The 20000-nt window shown below is 44.5% G+C and overlaps 1 protein-coding gene across 1 annotated transcript in view; it reads left to right on the top strand.

Annotated features, from left to right (window-relative positions):
- Window positions 1-20000, top strand: part of cped1 (cadherin-like and PC-esterase domain containing 1) — a 121318-nt gene that overhangs the window by 89960 nt on the left and 11358 nt on the right. The window contains exons 16-17 of the mRNA XM_048268845.1: window positions 12947-13067; window positions 15984-16120. Coding sequence (XP_048124802.1) covers window positions 12947-13067; window positions 15984-16120 — 258 coding nt within the window. The remainder of the gene's footprint in view (window positions 1-12946; window positions 13068-15983; window positions 16121-20000) is intronic.

The raw sequence follows: 20000 nt of genomic DNA, 5'->3' as shown, positions 1-20000 counted from the left end.
TGGGCCAGGACCAGCCTCTCGAAGCACTCCAAGATGATGGGGGTGATTGCAACTGGACGGAAGTCATTAAGGCTTGCAGTGTAGTGTTTTGGCACCGGCACAATGGAGGTCGTTTTAAAGCACGCATGGACATCTGCCTGGGCTAGTGACAGATTAAATATGTCCAAACCTCAGTCAGCTGCCCAGCACAGGCCCTGAGTACGCGCCCGGAGATACCATTAGGACCAGCAGCCTTACGTGAATTAGTCCTGCTCAGACACATCGGTGTTGGAGTGTGAGGGGCTGTTGGGCTGCAGAGAAAACAAAGTCCATAGAATCCAGGCTGCCTAGCAGCGTGAATAAAATTGCGTGCGTAAGGCAGCATGGGAAAACCCAGGCTATATCAAAGCGGCCATAGAAGTGTTTCAGGTCATCAGGCAAGGAGGTGTCGGTGACGGGGGGAGTTAGTAGTTTTGTAATCTGTGATGGCCTGGATACCTTGCCACATACAGTACGTCGGGGATCAAAGTTGTTCTTAAAGTGGTCCTTAATCCTTAGCTTTGTGGTTGTGCTTGGTCTTTTTGATGCCCCTTTTCAGGTTAGCCCTAGATGAGCTATAGGCTTGAGCGTCACCTACTGTACTGTAAATGCGATGTCTCGTGCCTTCAGCAGGAGTCTGATCTCACTGTTCATCCATGGCTTCTGATTAGGGAAAGTTCAGCTCCCTCTGGCCACACTTTGACTGTCCTTACTGTTGGTTTCACACGTTTGATGAGTGCTGAATACTTGGGCAGTAAAAACAATGAGAGGTGATCTGAGTGTCCTAGATGGGGAATGGGAACGGCTTTGATAGATAGATAGATAGATAGATAGATAGATAGATACAAAACAGATATATAGTCTTTAAATTCGAGTGGTTGAAGATTTTGGTCTTCAAGTGGTTTAGATTGTGTGTGTCAGGCTTAAGTGTGTGTGTGTGTGTGTGTGTGTGTGTGTGTGTGTGTGTGTGTGTGTGTGTGTGTGTGTGTGTGTGTGTACGTAAAGTGGCTCTTTGGGGGCGTGTTATGAAAGACTCGTTTTGGCCCGAGTATGTCCCAAGCTCCTACCCAAATGCCAGATGGTTTATTTAGGCCTGTATACATGGTATGGGGAATTTATCTTCTTTGTGTGTGTGTGTGTGTGTGTGTGTGTGTGTGTGTGTGTGTGTGTGTGTGTGTGTGTGTGTGTGTGTGTGTGTGTGTGTGTGCGCGCACTTGTGTTTTTATTGCCATGTGAGTCCTTCTTTGAATGCACATGTGTGTTTGTTGGGGTCCATATGTTTGCGTATGTCTGTGTGTGTGGTTGGGTTTTTATGGTGTGTGTGTGTGTGTGTGTGTGTGTGTGTGTGTGTGTGTGTGTGTGTGTGTGTGTGCGTGTGTGCGTGTGCGTGTGTGCGTCCGTGCGTCCGTGCGTGCGTGCGTGCGTGCATCTGTGTGTGTGTTTAAGATAAATGTGTTAGAAACTGAAGCTGTCTTATAGGTATGGTATGTGTTTAATGTCTTGTGCGGGCTCAAGTGTGATTTAATGTGTGTGTGTGTGTGAGTGTGTGTGTGTGTGTGTGTGTGTGTGTGTGTGTGTGTGTGTGTGGTGTGTGTGTGTGTGTGTGTGTGTGTGTGTGTGTGTGTGTGTGTGTGTGTGTGTGTGTGTGTGAAAGGGGGCACAGTACACTCAACAATCCCCTTCACTGGCTCAGTACCTCCATGATATTCTGCCCTCTCTAAAACTCACACACACACACTCTCTCTCTCTCTTTCTTTCTTTCTTTCTTTCTTTCTCTCACACACATACAGACCCCCCCACACACACACTCTCTTTTTTCTCTTTTTTACCCCCCCCCCAACTGATTCCCATCATATTTCGATGCAATACATCTTTATTACTCTTTCTCTCTGACTTTCACTGTACACACACACACACACACACACGCACGCACGCACGCACGCGCACACACACGCACACACACACACACACACACGCACACACACACACACACACACACACACATACACACACATACACACACACACGCACACACCACGCACACACATATGAGGAGCCGTCTAGGCCTTAATTCATACTTGTTCTTACACACACTATATATATAGTCATTTTATATGTATGTATGAGAGGGTATAGTAGTGTATGTGAAGGAGTATAGTAGTAAATGTGAGAGAGTATAGTCGTATATGTGAGAGAGTATAGTAGTGTATGTGAGAGAGTATAGTAGTGTATGTGAGAGAGTTTGGTAGTGTATGTGAGAGAGTATAGTAGTGTATGTGAGAAAGAGTTTAGAAGTGTATGCGAGAGAGTATACTAGTGTATGCAAGAGAGTATAGTAGTGTATGCGAGAGAGTATAATAGTGTATGCGGGAGAGTTTAGTAGTGTATGCGAGAAGGTATAGTAGTGAATGCAAGAGAGTATAGTAGTGAATGTGAGAGAGTATAGTGGTGTATGCGAGAGAGTATAGTAGTATATGTGAGAGAGTATAGTGGTGTATGTGAGAGAGTATAGTGGTGTGTGAGAGAGTTTGCATGAAACGGAAGGAGTTTGATTTCTCAGTTCCTGAGAAATCAAGTAGCCTAGGCAATTACAATAGAATAGGCACCCCTCATGTCTTTGTAGCCTAATTTGCATTCGGTTTGCAGTAATAGTTTAATATTTAGTCACATAGGAGTTGGCTGATTTTTTCCTCGAGCACTAGGTCTACACGAACATTGTTGACAGTGTAGGTCCCTCCCCTTCCTTGATTTTAATTGGTTAGCTAGAGAGAAGTGACATTGACAAACCAATCAGGAACTGAGAAATCAAACTCCTTCCGTTTCATGCAAACTCCCTTCAGTTTCATGCAAACTCTCTCACACACACCACTATACTCTCTCATATACACCACTATACTCTCTCACATATACTACTATACTCTCTCGCATACACCACTATACTCTCTCACATACACTACTATACTCTTTACTCTCTCACATACACTACTATACTCTCTCACATACACGACTATACCCTCTCATACATACATGTAAAATGACTATAATAGTGAGTGTGCATGAGCATAGTGGTGTATGTGCAAGATTATGATAGTGTGTGTAAGACCAAGTATGAATTAAGGCCTAGACGGCCCCTCATACACATACACACACGCACGCACATGCACACGCACACACACACACACACACACTTAAACACACACTTAAACACACACACACACACACTCTATTGAGTACCGAAGTGTGACATTCCGTTTCCATGACGGCAGAATAACTGGATCTAAACAAACTTTCGAAGTGGCTTAAATGGCATTGTATGTATGTGGCATCATTTTGAGTTAATAAAAAGAAATATATCCATTTAAACGTGTTTTACCTGCTAGGCAGCAGCTTAGCCACCTGACACGGATTTCCTGGCAGGTGTAATAGAAAGAAACAAAATTCCAGTTAAAGGAAAATTCCGGTATTTAGCACTTTGAGTCCCTTTTCTGGTTTGTTTTGAAAGAACTAGAGTGGTGGACACCGAAATTTTGACATTTGGTCCTGTCTCGACTTTTCTGACTCGTTTTGAATCGCCATTGACTAGTCAGAGTGGCTGCCTACAGGCATGCTCAAACCAGTCCTAAAAGAACCCTTAACGTTCGTTTTCAAAACTGTGCAACTCACCGAGTGGTTTTGAGTGACGTTTTTTGCTTAAAAAATAAAGCCAAAATACGTCTGTGTATTTAAGGATTTTAACCGCATGCTGTGAAGTTACATGCAGGTCTCTTTTACGGAGGAAACCCATGCTAAAATAAAACTCTGTAGTTACGAATTTGATCGTGTTGGTATGAATATATGTTGTAGTATGTGATTCCTTCAGTGTAAAAAAATATACTAACATCTTAGAAACGTAAAATTATTGAAATAGGTTAAGAAAGCCACCGCTAATGGTGATTTCAATGGTTAGATTGATTTGTTTAGATCCAGTGAAATTGCTGCCTTGGCAACGCTACGTCATTTCAAGAGAGTTCCAATATCAGCATCACAATTGTTCCCACAAGGCTTCCGTTTTAACTTATGTATATCTTAATGAAGCAGAAGTAGATTGGGAACAAAATAGAACGTTCAAGCATTGTTTTTATTTTTCTCGTTGAAAGGGTCTATAGGTTTGGTCTACTCAATGTGGTTCTTACCGAGTGTGATTGGAAACATGGGGAGGTCTGTTCCCAGCTTGAGTAATTGAGAAGGGCCAGAAGAGCTGTCCTCTCCCATACAATGAAGGATTTGCGTGGAAGCGTAAGGAGGAGATAGGATTACACCGTAGTATTTGGCCTAATCCTGCCTCTGTGGGATTACGCAAGAAGTGCCTTTCCTGAACTGGTGTAATCCATCATAACAATGGCAGCACCAGCCACAAACACACACACACACACACAGACACACACACACACACACACACACACACACACACACACACACACACACACAGACACAGACACAGACACACACAGACACAGACACACACACAGACACACACACACACACACACACACACACACACACACACACACACACACACACACACACACACACACACACACACACACACACACACACACACACACACACACGTGTTGTGTTAGCCATCAGCCTTGCAGACTTTCCATATGGGCCTGTGTTCTACTCTGGTATGGTGTGTAGTTTTGTTTTGTGTGGTGTGGTGTGATGTGGTGTGGTGTGGTGTAGTGTGTTGTTGTTTGGTTTGGTTTGGTTTGGTTTTGTGTGTTTTGGTGTGGTGTGGTGTTTTGGTTTGGTCATTTCTTTTGAAAAGGTTACTTGTTTAGCAGATAGATAGATAGATACTTTATTGATCCCCAAGGGGAAATTCACGGGTCTCAGTAGCATACAGACATCACACACAACATGCACTTACAGCAGAAATGGTAAACATAAGTATAAGTATAAACATATAACTAAACTCCACTGTACAATAAAGACAGTAGAAGATAAGAAAGATTAGAAAACTAACAAAACTAAATACTAAATACACTATATAAATTAAATTAAGAAAGTCCAATGTGCTTGAGGGTGATCAAGCATAAGACACTTGTAGTGACAGGGCCGGGACTGGTAAGGTGCTAAAGGGAGTGAGTGTCATGGTGAAGGTGCAAACAGTAGTCCAACCATAGTCCTTAGTTATGTGTGCATGGCAAGGTGCACTCAAGAGAGTGAGTGTCATGGTGAAGGTGCAAAAGTAGTCCAACATTAGTCCAACAGTGCAACAGTGCAAGAGTAAGGTCTAGAGACCAGCATGAATAATATGGACAAATAGGAGAGTAAAGTATAATGTAGACACGGTAAAATAAAAAACTATTTCAGTGCAAGAACAGGTTGAGGTAATAGGGTTATAGCCATTCATTCATTCAGTATTGTAGCAGAAGTAAAGCAGTAGTGGGCAGTCAGTACTCAAAAATGGAGAGGGTGGAGAGGCAGACAGACTAAGCAGAGAAGTCTATCTCTCCTCGTCCCTTTAGTGAGGCATTGAACAGTTCAATGGCCCTAGGAACAAATGACTTCCTCAGCCTTTCAGTTGTGCATGGCAGTGAGCGAAGTCTCCAGCTGATCAAGCTCTTTTGGTTTTTGATAGTGCTGTAGAGCGGATGACATTCATTGTCCAAGATGTTGATCAGTTTTTTTAGGGTCCTTTTGTCAGATAATGAAGTGATGCACTCCAGTTCAGCTCCCACTACAGAGCCAGCCTTCCTTACCAGCCTGTCAAGTCGCCCAGCATCCTTATTATTTGTGCTTCCTCCCCAGCATACCACTGCATAGAGGGCGCTGGCCACAACAGACTGATAGAACATCCTGAGGAGCTTGCTGCACACGTTGAAGGACCGCAGCCTCCTCAGGAAGTACAGCCTGCTCTGTCCTTTCTTGTAGAGTGCATCATTGTTGGCTGACCAGTCCAGTTTATTGTCCAGGTGGAGACCCAGATACTTGTAGGTGCTTACCACCTCCACATTGACCCCCATCAATGGAGACTGGTAGCAGAGCAGGCTTAGACCTCCGCGGAAATCCACCACCATCTCCTTGGTCTTTGAAGTGTTTAGTTGAAGGTGATTGAGTTTGCACCACTGCACAAAGTTCTCCACCAGGCTCCTGTACTCCTCCTCTTGCTCGTCCCTGATACACCCCACAATTGCAGTATCATCAGAAAACTTCTGCATGTGGCATAACTCGGTGTTGTAGCAGAAGTCAAATGTGCAAGGTGAACAGGACTGGAGAGAGCACAGTTCCCTTGTGGCGCTCCGGTGCTGCTGATCACAGTGTCAGAGAGGCAGTTCTTCAGTCTGACGAACTGTGGTCGCTCGGTCAGGTAATCTGGTTACCAGGTGAGCGTCCACACCCATCTGCAAGAGCTTGTCTCCCAGTCTGAGGGGTTGGATGGTGTTAAAAGCACTTGAGAAATCAAAGAACATGATTCTCACAGCACTTTTCCCCTTGTCTAGGTGAGAATGTGTCCTGTGTAAAAGATAAGTGATGGCATCATCCACGCCCACTTTCTCCTGGTATGCAAACTGTAACCGGGTCTAGTGCATGGCGCATCTGGGGTCTGAGCATACCTAAGACCAGTCGCTCCATTGTTTTCATCACATGTGATGTTATAGCGACAGGCCTGAAGTCATTAAGCTCACTGGGGTGTGGTTTCTTGGGGACAGGGGTGAGACATGATGTCTTCCACAGTGTTGGAACCTGTCCGAGACGTAGACTCCAGTTGAAGATGTGCTTCAGTGGCTCCCCCAGTTCAGCAGCACAGGCCTTGAGCAGCCTTGGACACAGTCTGTCAGGCCCGCTGCCTTACGAGGGATGAAGTTTTTTAAAAGATAACTTACTTGATCAGCTGTAAAGATGGGGGGGATGAGGGGAGTGGAGGGTGAGGAGGAGGAGGGGTGCTTCTGAGAGGGTTGTCGTGTGGCTAGAGACTGATGGCCGTTGGCTGAAGCCATTGTTGCCGCACTACTCGTGGTCACCATGTGGGGGAGAGGTGCGATAGCCTGATCAGCAGTGATGATGGAGGGGGGGAGGGGAGGGGAGGGGGGCAGCATCTGGGGTCTGTGTGTCTGATGGCTGTTGACTGAGGTCGTTGTCACCTCATTGTTTGTGGTCGCCATGTGGGGGAGGGGTGCAATATCCAGTGATGGTGGGGGTGAATGTTGCACTGGTAATAAGGTGGGGTGGGGGCTGGGGGATGGGCAATCGAACCTGTTGTAAAAGTGGTTCAGCTGGTTCGCCCTGTCCAGGTCTCCCTCCACAGAGCTGCTGCTCTTCTTAAGGCCAGTGATAGACTTCATACAGTCCCACACCTCCTTCATGTTGTTATCTTGCAGCTTCTGTTCCATCTTCCTTCTGTAGTCCTCCTTAGCCTCTTTCAGCTTATTCTTGAGTTCCCCCTGTACTCGCCTCAGCTCTGCCATGTCCCCCTCCTTAAACGCCATCTTTTTCCTATTGATAGCAGCGTACAGTCCTTGTGGGAACAACAATGTCCATACAGAAGTTCAGATAGTCAGTAGTGCAATGTGTGACCTCCTCTAAGTCCTCTCCATTCAGTAGCACACTCCAGTCAGTGGACTCAAAGCAGTCTCTCAAAGCCTCATCCGCTTCCGGTGTCCACTTCCTGAAGGTGCAACTGAACTGCTGAACTGGTAGCCTCTGAACTTTTGGCACTGTAAGCATCCCTCACGTTTGCATACATGAGATCTATTGTCCTGTTTTTCCTAGTTGGGCAGTCAACAAACTGGTAAAAGTTTGTGAGGGTGGAATCCAGTGTAATGTGGTTGAAGTCACCAGAGATCGCAAAGAAGGCATCACTGTGCTGAGTTTGGAGCCTAGCGACTGTAGAGTGAATGACGTCAACAATGGCGTGCGAGAACTCCCTCAGCATGTAGTATGGTCGTAGACTAACCGCTAGTAACTCCACATCCTTACAGCATACAGTCTCCTTCACTGTAACATGTCCGGGGTTGCACCATCTATTGTTTATGTACAGCACCAGTCCGCCTCCCTTCTTTTTGCCAGAAAGTTTACAGTCTCTGTCCAAACGAGCTACACTGAAGCCGGGCAGCTCAACGTTAGCTGGGGGGATATGGCTTGTTAGCCACGTCTCCGTGAAGCATAGCAAACTACAATCCCTGTACAGCTTCTGATTTCTTACCATGGCAGCCAGTTCGTCAGTCTTGTTGGCCAGTGAGTTCACGTTTCCCATAACCATCGAAGGAACTGAGGGCTTGTGTTGCCACTTCTTCTCCCCGACGCCTAGTCCTCACTTTAACTCCCGCTCTGCACCCCCAAAGCACCACAGCTCCTCCGGGATGTTTACGTGAACCCTACCAGCATTCCGTCGTATTGCAAGCAGCTGATTCCTTGTGTGCACAAGTTTGTTGCCGCTGGACCATTGTAATAGATCCATATCCATAGGATAGAATGAAAACACTCCTCACAGTGCGTAATCCAAAAAAGTTGCGAAGTAAAAAAAGTAAAAAGTAAACAAAAGACGGTAAGAAAAACACAGACACACAGAGCTACCTCGACAGGCTGCCTCTCTCGACGGCGCCGGAACCGGAAATCCTTGACATGACCTTGTTCCATGGCTGAGCCATGTCCTCTCTAAAGTCAAAGTTGTTCATCTCCAGCATGTCATTCAGGTTCTCAAGTGTTATTATTCTCTGTCAGTCCTCTCTGTGCCATGATTGGCTGATGGCCAGTATCCTCTGCTGTGATTGGCTGATGGCCAGTGTTCTTTGCCATGATTGGCTGATGGCCAGTGGATTGTGTGATGCGTGTCTCTGTCCGGTGTCTTCATTGGTTGATTTATGGTTGGAATAAATCATCATTTGGACATGCTCCCTCAGGCCAACAATGACATGCTTTTGGTGATGAGTGTGTGAGTGTGTGTGTGTGTGTCTCTGTCTCTGTCTGTTTGTCTGTCTGTCTGTCTGTCTGTCTGTGTGTGTGTGTACAGTCCAGTTCTGTTGAAGACAAATTTCCAAAAAATATGCCAATGTCCAAACACTCATGCGTAATGCCAGACTGGTATGAAGAAAAGGTCCTAAAGGGAAGAGGAGGAGAAGCCCTTATAAGCACACGCCCTGATGCAGGTGTACGCAATCAACCTAATTAACCTAATCAGGCCCTACCTGCCTAAAGAGGCCCAGAGGGTCGTGACACTTGTGAATGGACTAAGACTGTGTGTGTGTGTGTGTGTGTGTGTGTGTGTGTGTGTGTGTGTGTGTGTGTGTGTGTGTGTGTGTGTGTGTGTGTGTGTGTGTGTGTGTGTGTGTGTGTGTGTGTGTGAGTGGACTAAGACTGTGTGTGTGTGTGTGTGTGTGTGTGTGTGTGTGTGTGTGTGTGTGTGTGTGTGTGTGTGTGTGTGTGTGTGACTGTGAGTGGACTAAGACTGTGTGTGTGTGTGTGTGTGTGTGTGTCTGTGTGTGTGTGTTTGTGTGTGTGTGTGTGTGTGTGTGTGACTGTGAGTGGACTAAGACTGGCAGGGCTATCAAAAGGAAAGTCTAACTGGCAAAATTCTGCTCCATCTCAGCTGTGATAGGCAGTCTTGCTGTGTGGCGTAGGCAAGGCTTTATGTACCCTTGAATGTCAAAGCTGTATCATCTCTGAGAATATTTGAATCCTTTCTATTAGAAATGTGATTAGTGGATTCAAATAAAGAATTCAAATGTGTGTGTGTGGTGTGTGTGTGTGTGTGTGTGCAGAGATTGTGTGGAGTACTCAATGTGTGTGTGTGTGTGTGTGTGTGTGTGTGTGCATGCATTGCCAGGTTCAGTTCCTATAGAAGATTGACTTTCTGTGATCCTTGATCTTGAGAGAGAGACACAAACACACTGAGACAAACAAACAAAGAAATAAATAAACAAACAAACAAACAAACAAACAAAACAAACATGCAAACAAACAAACATGCAAACAAACATGCAAACAAACAAACAAATAAACAAACATGCAAACAAACAAATAAACAAACACGCAAACAAACATGCAAACAAATAAACACAGCCAAAACAAGAGTGAGAGACAGAGAGCATATAAAGAGTAGCTGCATTATCCTCATCCTGGCTGCACTGTTTCTTTGTCATTCCGCCAACGGAAAATTCCTAAATCCACTTCATGCGTGATTCATTGTATCAGCCTCTGTTTCGTCCAGGGGAGGACCGTGTGTGTGTGTAGGTGTGTGTGTGTGTGTGTGTGTGTGTGTGTGTGTGTGTGTGTGTGAGGTAGAGTTACTCAGCTTCTGTCTTGAGAATCCCATCTCAGGGATAACTGTCCACTCTCTCCTTCAGGATTATGGGCCTGTGTCCCTTTGGAGAGGGCAGGTGGGTAGTATGTGTGTTTGTGTGTGTGTGTGTGTGTGTGTGTGCGTGTGTGTGTGTGTGTGAGTGTGTGTGTGTAGCTGTTGAAGTCTTTGTTTCGGGTTTAGCAAAAGCAGGTACTCATGAACAAAGGCATGTGTGTGTGTGTGTGTGTTAGTTCATGATCTTATGAGGATAATCCCTCTGCTTCCATCCGTGTGAGTTAAGCGTGCTCTTTGATCAGACCAGATTAAGCGATTTTAGGGTCTTCTGAACTCTGGAGCTCTGCTATCGACTCTAGTGCCTCATGAGCTTCTCACATATTTAGGAAACACAGCGACTTCTGTTTCAAGCACACACACATACACAAGCATAGACACAGACACACAAACACAGACACACACACACACACACACACACACACACACACACACACACACACACAAACATATAAGCTGATTTCAGATATAGGTGTAATATAATGTCCGCCTGTAAGCATCATATCTGAATCACCTGAAGGGTTGGACATCCATTTGACAAAGATCCACATATAGTGCGGAGGACATGTCTGAAAGCAGCTATACACACATTCATCACTTTAAAACACTTCAAAACACTCTCCCTCATTCCTTCTCTCTCTCCCCCTTTCTCTCTCTCCCCCTTTCTCTCTCTCCCCTCTCTCTCTCTCTCTCTCTCACTCTCTCTCTCTCACTCATTCCCTCTCTCTATCATCCTGCCACTCACTCCCATAATGCTAGTCTGATTGTCAAATCACATCAGAGAAATATACCCATGTGTGTATGTGAGTGAGTGAGGGAGGGAGTTTGTGTGTGTGTGTGTGTGTGAGTTTGTTTGCGTATGTGTGTGTGTGTGTCTAATCATAGACTTCTCATAGAGTCTTCTCATCCCTCTTTCATCTCTTCTTTTCTTTCTCTCTCCCTCTCTCTTTCTGTCTCCTTCTCTCTTTCTCTCCTTCTCTCTTTCCCTCCTCTATTCTCTGTCTCCCCCTCTCTTCCTCTCCCCCTCTTTCTCCCTCCCTCTATATCCCTCTCTCCCTCCCTCTCATTTATCTGTCTCCCTCCATCCATCCTTCCCTCCCCTCTGGCTTCTCTTTCCTCTCTTCTTTTCTTTCTCTCCCTCTCTCTTTCTCTCTCCTTCTCTCTTTCCCTCCTCTCCTCTCTGTCTCCCCCTCTCTTCTTCTCCCTCTCTTTCTCCCTCTCTCTCTCTCTTTCCCTGTCTCTTTCCCTCTCCCTCTTTCCCTCTCTTTCTTTCTCCTTCTCTCTTTCTCTCTCCTTCTCTCTTTCCCTCCTCTCCTCTCTGTCTCCCCCTCTCTTCCTCTCCCTCTCTCTTTCCCTCTCCTCCTCTCCCTCTTCCCCCCCCCCCCCCTCCGTGTTATTCTTGGCGTTTCGGTGAGAGTTTGCGGCGGCGGAGCAGAAGAAAGCGCCGGCCGGTTTCCTGCGTGCCGTGCGGCGCTGCGGAGGCCGCGCTGATTTATGCCGACGGGCCCGAATCAAACGGCGCGTCGTGTTTGCGCGGATACACTGTGCACAGGTACGAACAAGAAAATCCCTGTTAAGTTGTCTTGTGGCACTTTGTCGAGAGGCTCGTCGGCCGCGTGTGGAATGTGGGCAGTCTGCGCGAAGCCCCTGGACAAAGCGTCGGACAGAGGGGCTGAGGATGGAGCGAATCAGACGGGACGAATCGTACGGAACGGTGTGTGTGTGTGTGGGGAGGGGGGCGGCTGTTCTGAGTAGGAGATGTGTGTGTGGGGTCGGGGGGGTTCACGGGTTCTCTGTAGTGAGTCCAGACCCGACGGCACCCACCAAGGACCCTAGAGGTCATGGAAGGAGCCTCCGACTCTCGTTTAATTTTTGAGTAGTTTCAGCTTTGTACATGCAGTATTTTCATCATTTGTATTGTATTTTGTACTGTCACAGACACTGAATGTAAATCTTGCGATAGCCCAGAGATCGTGCCACCCATCCATCATTGCAAAACAACTTGTTGTGTAGCATTGTGAAATTGTTGCTTAAAATTGAAGTGTTTCTAATGTTTCTGTGAGGATTGTTTGTTTCAGCGACGGGTTGGTTCAGGTAAGCTCCAACCCTCTAATATAGCCTACTGTATAAACAGAAACCAATTTTCCATTATAGTCTATGGTAGTCAGTGTCAAATCAACACAGTTGCCTAGAGATATGTAAAACCTGAGCAATCTTTAATGTGATTAAGGAGCATACTATGAAAAAACATACATTACATTTTTCCTAGTGAAAATAGGAGTTGACTTGTATTGTAGCCAACTGTAATGATATTTTTTCACAAAATCAGAAAAATGATCTGACCCCCCCCAAAACTAGATAGATGAGAGGGGGAGAGAGAGAGAGGAGGAGAGGAAGAGGAGGAGAGGAGGAGGTTTTGGAAACTAGCGGTGACTCAAAAGGCGGTCACTCAAAGCTCTGGCGTCTGCCTCTTGGAGACTCAGAGACCATCATCCATCTTTAGCATCCATACTTGAAGAGGTGAGGTCAAAGGTCATCTTACTGATGTTGTCACGTCTCCTCTGCCCCCTCCCCTGTGCCTGTCTGCAGGACTGCGGCCTGATCGTCCGGCCGGACCAACCCTGCGGTCTGGAGCCCCTGCGTGGGGTGAGGTCTTCAGGCGAGTCCCAGGCTCCAGATCGGCCTCCATGCTCCTCAGGAGACATGCCTGGTAAGACCTCATCAGTCTCCTGTGTTGGGCTATATATATATATTAGGGCTGTCAAAATAACTGATTAATTTCGATTAATTAATTTGAGAAAAATTAACTGATTAAAAAAATTAGTGCAGATTAATCGATTCCTTATGACCTTTGACCCCGAGCCGTTCTAGTCAGTAAAAATTAGACTGTAAAATGAAGGAGAGAGAAGAACATGTGCTGCCTGGATCATTGATTGGAACATTTACTTTTAAAAAATGGCCTGATGGTGTTGATAAAAAATGAAGTGTTGAAAATAACGTCCTCTGCAATGTCTGCAACAAGGAATTTGCATATCACCGGAGTTCATCAACTCTAGTCGCGCATCAATGCAAAGAAATAAGTGTTGACATTGAGGGGAGTGTTAATTTATTTTTTTGTGTCCCATAGGTTATATCTGTGGCCTGAAATGCCTTGTATGTGAAAAAAAACGTCTTCCCGAAGCACATTTGAATTTATTTCCTCAGCATATTAGGTCATATCATATATTATTATGCCAATTATTTGAACAGTGAAAATAATAATAAAAGAGTTTTTGAACTTTAATGTCACTGATGCTGATTATTCGATGATTCATTTGAATGTAAATATTTAAAATACTTTCACAGCAAAAATGATATATGCGATTAATTTAGATTAATTAATCACAGAGTATGTAATTAATTAGATATTTTTTTTAATCGATTGACAGCCCTAATATATATATATATACAGTTCAGGCCAAAAGTTTGGACACACCTTCTCATTCAACGTGTTTCCGGGGTTTTGCGATCGGTCAATTCACTGTTTTTTGTTATTAGCCCTGATTCTACGCCAGATTGTTGAGTAGTTTCAGCTTTGTACATGCAGTATTTTCATCATTTGTATTGTATTTTGTACTGTCACAGACACTGAATGTAAATCTTGCGATAGCCCAGAGATTGTGCCACCCATCCATCATTGCAAAACAACTTGTTGTGTAGCATTGTGAAATTGTTGCTTAAAATTGAAGTGTTTCTAATGTTTCTGTGAGGATTGTTTGTTTCAGCGACGGGTTGGTTCAGGTAAGATCCAACCCTCTAATATAGCCTACTGTATAAACAGAAACCAATTTTCCATTATAGTCTATGGTAGTCAGTGTCAAATCAACACAATTGCCTAAAGATATGTGAAACCTGAGCAATCTTTAATGTGATTATGGAGCATACTATGAAAAAACATACATTACATTTTTCCTAGTAAAAATAGGAGTTGACTTGTATTGTAGCCAACTGTAATGATATTTTTTCACAATATCAGAAAAATGATCTGACCCCCTCAAAACTGATATTTCTGTCTCTTTGTAATTCAAACTATGGTTGGTTGTGTGCACAAGTCCACAGCACCAAGCTTGTTAATATTCTCTTGTTGCAACAATGTGATTCTGTTGCAACATGACAGTTTGTTTAAACAAGTTAGGTGAATTGATATACAAATGTAATGCGGGCAAACGAATGGAACTACTTCATAGGTGTGCAAGTATCTGAAAGTTAATTGACGTTCTAAAGAGTGAATTACAACAGGAAATTCAACCAATTGACATTCTAAAGAGTGCATCACAATAGGAAATTCAACCAATGTAAATGTTGCACTTTCACTAAAACTACAGAGAGCTGTTTGGATACAATATTTTTTAAATTATTTTTTTTAATAAATGCTTCAATTAATGCATTCATATCATACAAATGAATTCATTGAATGTAATTTCTTATTATTTATGACATCTGTTAAATGAAAATCAGAGTTATTGCATAAAACTCACATCTTGAAATTATATAAGAATGTATTTTGATATTATGGAACTATATAAACAACTTTAAATAATAGCTATGGTTAGGCTATCAATATTTAGTGGGGTTTTGGGTATTGATATCCCAGCTAAATAAAATAAAATCAGAGCATCACAGTTTGAGTTTTACTGTGCTGTAGAAAACTGTTAAATAAAAATACAAATAAAATATAAATAAATAAAATCAAATGACAGCATCACAGAGTTTTACTGCACTGTCATACTGCCAAGCCGCTGAAGTCAGTCACATGCTGTTCACCAGATTGCTGCCAAAACCTCAACTACTTATGACTGACATTTCCTACCCATTTACTTTCTTTCTTGGGAACGAAGATGTTTCTCCATTTATATCTTTGGTTTTGTATGTATTTTGTATTTTTATTAATTTATGAAGTAAGTATCGCACAGATTTTAAGACATTTCCATGTTTGTTTGTAGTGGTGTGTGTGTGTGCGTGCGTGCGTGCGTGGGTGTGTGTGTGTGTGTGTTATAAACAGGCAGGGTTAAGTGCTGGATCAGAGGTCAAGCTGTGTTGTAAAAGCAAAAGGTCTTTTCACCGCAGGGTAGAGCACCGCTGATTCTGTGTGAACTAAACACACACAGAGACAGACAGAGAGAGGGGGAGTGAGAGAGGGGGAGTGAGAGAGAGAGAGAAAGGGGGAAAAAGAGACAGAGAAAGAAAGGACAGCAGTCCCCTGTCTGAATCACAGAGTAAGGCTAAAAGGAGTTTTTAAAATGTTTTTAAAATTCCTAAAAAAGCTCATGTCTGTGTGCTGGAAGCATATCTACATGACTTTCCTGCATCGTGTCCCTGCTTTGAAGTCTGTCTGTTTGTCTGTCTGTAATCTTCATGACTTTCCTGCATCGTCTCCCTGCTTTGAAGTCTGTCTGTTTGTCTGTCTGTAATCTTCATGACTTTCCTGAATCGTCTCCCTGCTTTGAACTCTGTCTGTTCAGTTTGTCTGTCTGTAACCTTCTGTGTTTGTCTAAATGAGTGTTTCTTTTCTCTGTCTCTCTCTCTTGCTGTCCTGATGACCTGTCCGTCTGTCTGTCTGTCTGTCTGTCTGTCTGTGTCCTCCTAGGTCGTTGGGTGGTCCCCTGTTTGAGCTGTTCTGATAACAGGACGTGTGATTGGCGGGAGGTTGCCTGGCGACCAGACAGCTGTTACCACCCAGTGCTGGACCAGCCACAGCTGCAGCAATGCATGATGGACCGCAAGGTAAGATCAATTAATCAATCAACCAATCAATCCATCAATCAATTAATCCATCAATCAACCACTCAATGAATGAAAGAATCAATCAATCCATCAATCAATGTCATTGGTCTCTATACAGGGGCCAATACATACAGTATGCATAAGTGCATTTGAATATGAAATGCGCAACACATCATGCATTTTACCCCTTTTTCCACCATTAATAAATAATCATCCTAAAATACCAGTAGAACGAAAGTTAACTTTTCAACCCTGTCTACAGAGTCCTGTTCCACACACACCTTCTCGTAGATGTCATGTGTGTGGTTGTTTGGGTGTGAAACGTGTTTACATAGACAACAATTAAGACGTTTAGCAAATCTTGACCTATGGCGCCCAGCTACGGACATGGTGCTGTCTGCAGGCTCGCTTTGGCTCACTTTGTTGTACAGCCACTGCACTAGTGATGTAAATGTGGAGGCTCTGGTTGTACCTTGCTAGCTTAGCGGGATCTGAGCCTGTTGACCCAGAGTGCAGTTCACCCCAGGGTCAGGGGTCGTGTTGAGGGTGTGTTAGCACCGGGCGGATCCGAGTTAGAAGTGGGGTCTGGACCAGAACCAGCCCCGGCTCTTAAATCAAGTCCTTAACGAGCTACAGACCCAGTCCAATGTGGCCGTCTGGCGATGGCCGCCGTCTAACTCTCGGCCAGTCCTCCAGTCAGAACCCTCTCCAGTTGGCCGCTTTTCTGTCCGCCGTATGAGCGAGAGGTCGCCTCAGCCATTTAGCAGGGTAGAGGAAAAGAGAAAGAATGTTACGGCGGAATCAGGAGCTCAAGAGAAACTTCCAGAAAGGTAGCGCAGCGGCAGCAGCAGTGAAGTGGAGGAGGCTATCTGGGCCAGTGGTGAAGGAAGAGAACAACACGTGGAGCTCCTGGAACCACCAGCTGGCTCATAGCACGCTAACGCTAATGTCTCCCAGACAGCGCATGAAGAGAGAGAGAGAGGGAGAGGAAGAGAGAGATAGGGACAGAAAGAAAGAACCAGAAAGGGAGAGAGGAGGGAGAGAGAAAGAGAGAGAGAGATAACCAAAAAGGGAGAGAGGAGAGTAGAGGAGAGAACCAGAAAGGTAAAAATGATAGAGGCAGGGAGGAGAGGATAGGTGGAATAAGGGTAAGAATGAGTGTAGAGGGTAAAACAAGGAGGGAGAAGGGAGGAAAGGAGAGAAGCAGAGAGTGGGAGATGGAGAGAACACACACACACACACACAGAGAGAGAGAGAGAGAGAGAGAAGAGAAGTGTAACTGCATTATCAACCCACTGTCTAACTTTCTCATACATGCGCACAACATAAAAACTGTCTACACATCCTTCTTTATCGTAAAGTGCTGATTCACTAGGTGCAACACCCAACTGGGTCCGTGTAGACACTAGTTACATTCAGAATAGCGGCAGGTTCAAACACACCTGGCTCCACAGGAAACAAACGAGCTCACCGAGAGCCTTTCGTGCAACTATTCAAATGGAAGGAAAAAGAAACGCTCAAGCCTGTCCCTCTCACACTTTCATAACCACACACACACACACACACACACACACACACACACACACACACACACAAACAACACACACACACACACACACACAAACACACACACACACCCATCATCTCTAGCTTCACACCGCAGCACCCCAAGATCTAGCTTATGTCACATCATCATTAGCCAATTTAGGATAAGCATAATTACGTTTTCCTTAAAAACCTCCAGAGCGTCAGCTGCCCTCGCTCCCAGAACCATGTTCTACGTTCTACAAAGGCCTCCAAAGGGACCGAGGAAGAGAGGAGACAGAGAAAGAGAAGTGAGGGATGAGAGAGGAGAAGAGAGGAGAGGGGAGGAGAGAAGGTGGGAAAGAGGGGAAAAGAAAAGAAAAGAGATGTTTACTGGGGAGACTGCATGTGGATATTTGTCCCTAGAGATCTGCATATTGAGACATTGAGATATTGACCAAGACAGGACCGGTCAGCGATGGGAACTTTTCCAAACACCTGATTTTGTCACACTCAGACCGTTTACACGCACACACACACACACACACACACACGCTCACTCACACAAATTTACAGGCTCTAGTTTGGCAGAGGAAACTCAGCTAAAAAAGTCCTGTTCCGCCCAAGCTGAAGTAGAGCAGTAAATTAAAAAAAGGTGTGTGTGTGTGTGTGTGTGTGTGTGTGTGTGTGTGTGTGTGTGTGTGTGTGTGTGTGTGTGTGTGTGTGTTGGGAAACGTAAACTCGGAATAAGCTCTGTGGTTTATGTGTGTGTGTGTGTGTGTGTGTGTGTGTGTGTGTGTGTGTGTGTGTGTGTGTGTGTGTGTGTGTGTGTGTGTGTGTGTGTGTGTGTGTGTGTCTTTATCTGTGTGTCTGTGTTGGGAAATGTAAACTCAAAATTAACTCTATGGTTTATTCAGTGGAAAAGCTCTGCCAGTGAAGACGTATGGAATCCTCATCTTGCATCCAAATCTGCTCCGATGCATTCAGTTTAAAGGGACTGCTGGACTGTGCTATTGGTCCATTCAGTTTAAAGGGAATGCTGGACTATTGGTCCATTCAGTTTAAAAGGAATGCTGGACTATTGGTCCATTCAGTTTAAAGGGACTGCTGGACTATTGGTCCATTCAGTTTAAAGGGACTGCTGGACTGTGCTATTGGTCCATTCAGTTTAAAGGGAATGCTGGACTGTGCTATTGGTCGGCTTTAGAAGAAAGGAGGAAAGGCTACACGTGTGTTTGTGAAATTGGGTGTCCATGTGAGCAAGTCATTATGTGTGTGTGTGTGTGTGTGTGTGTGTGTGTGTGTGTGTGTGTCCATTATGTGTCTGTGTGTATTCCCCACTGGTCTACCATCATGTCCTTACATGGGGATGCATAAATTCTCTGATTACTTTCTTTCTCTCTCTCTCTCTCTCTCTCTCTCTCTCTCTCTCACACACACACACACACACACACACACACACACACACACACACACACACCTGTGACCCTGGCTCCTGTCTGAATGTAAACTGTGTGTGTTTATGTATTTCTCTGCACATCCCCTGCAGTCTGACTTCTCCTTGCTCCTGACTCAGTAACGCTAACAGAGGCTTAATTATAGGCTCACACACACACACACACACACACACACACACACACACACACACACACACACACACACACCACACACACACCACACACATACACACACACACATAGATAGAGATTAATACTGACACAAACACAATCATTTACAGGCCTCCTCTTTGGCTCTTCTGTAAAAGATACAAACTGCAGCTTCAAGTACTATGCTGTAGGTCTCTCTCCCTTTTCTTGTTCTCCTTCTCCATCTCTCTCTTTCTTTCTCTCTGTCTCTCTTTCTCTCTTCCTCTCTCTTCCTCTCTCTTACTTCTCTCTCTCTCTCTCTCTCAATTCAATTAAATTCAATTCAAGGTAGCTTTATTGCATGACAAATATTTCTTTGCATTGCCAAAGCAGGTAATCAAACAATACAATACAGAACATACTATAGATAAGACATTTATACATATAATCTTGTGTGTGTGTTTGTTTGTGTGTGTCATGTGTTTGAGTATAGTGTTTTCTTTGTGTGGTGCTGGAAATGGTAAGTATTTCATGTGTATAGTGTGTGTAGTGTCTAATCACTGTCCCTTGCTCTATGGCATTCAGTGACATATTTAGCAGCAAGAGCTGCTGTCTGTCCTTGCTGTCCAAGTAAGATGGGCAGTACTTCCTGTTCTCCCAGGTTTTGGAACTCCGGGATTAGGTTGGTAAATTTATCGAAGTAGGTATCTCTAATAAGTTCATATTTCTCACATTGAAGAAGAAAGTGCACCTCCGTCTCAACCTCACCT

This window comes from Alosa alosa, chromosome 17, assembly GCF_017589495.1.
Source record: "Alosa alosa isolate M-15738 ecotype Scorff River chromosome 17, AALO_Geno_1.1, whole genome shotgun sequence".
In the NCBI taxonomy this organism is placed as follows: Eukaryota; Metazoa; Chordata; class Actinopteri; order Clupeiformes; family Clupeidae; genus Alosa; species Alosa alosa.
This window is presented reverse-complemented; position numbering and strand designations above follow the sequence as displayed.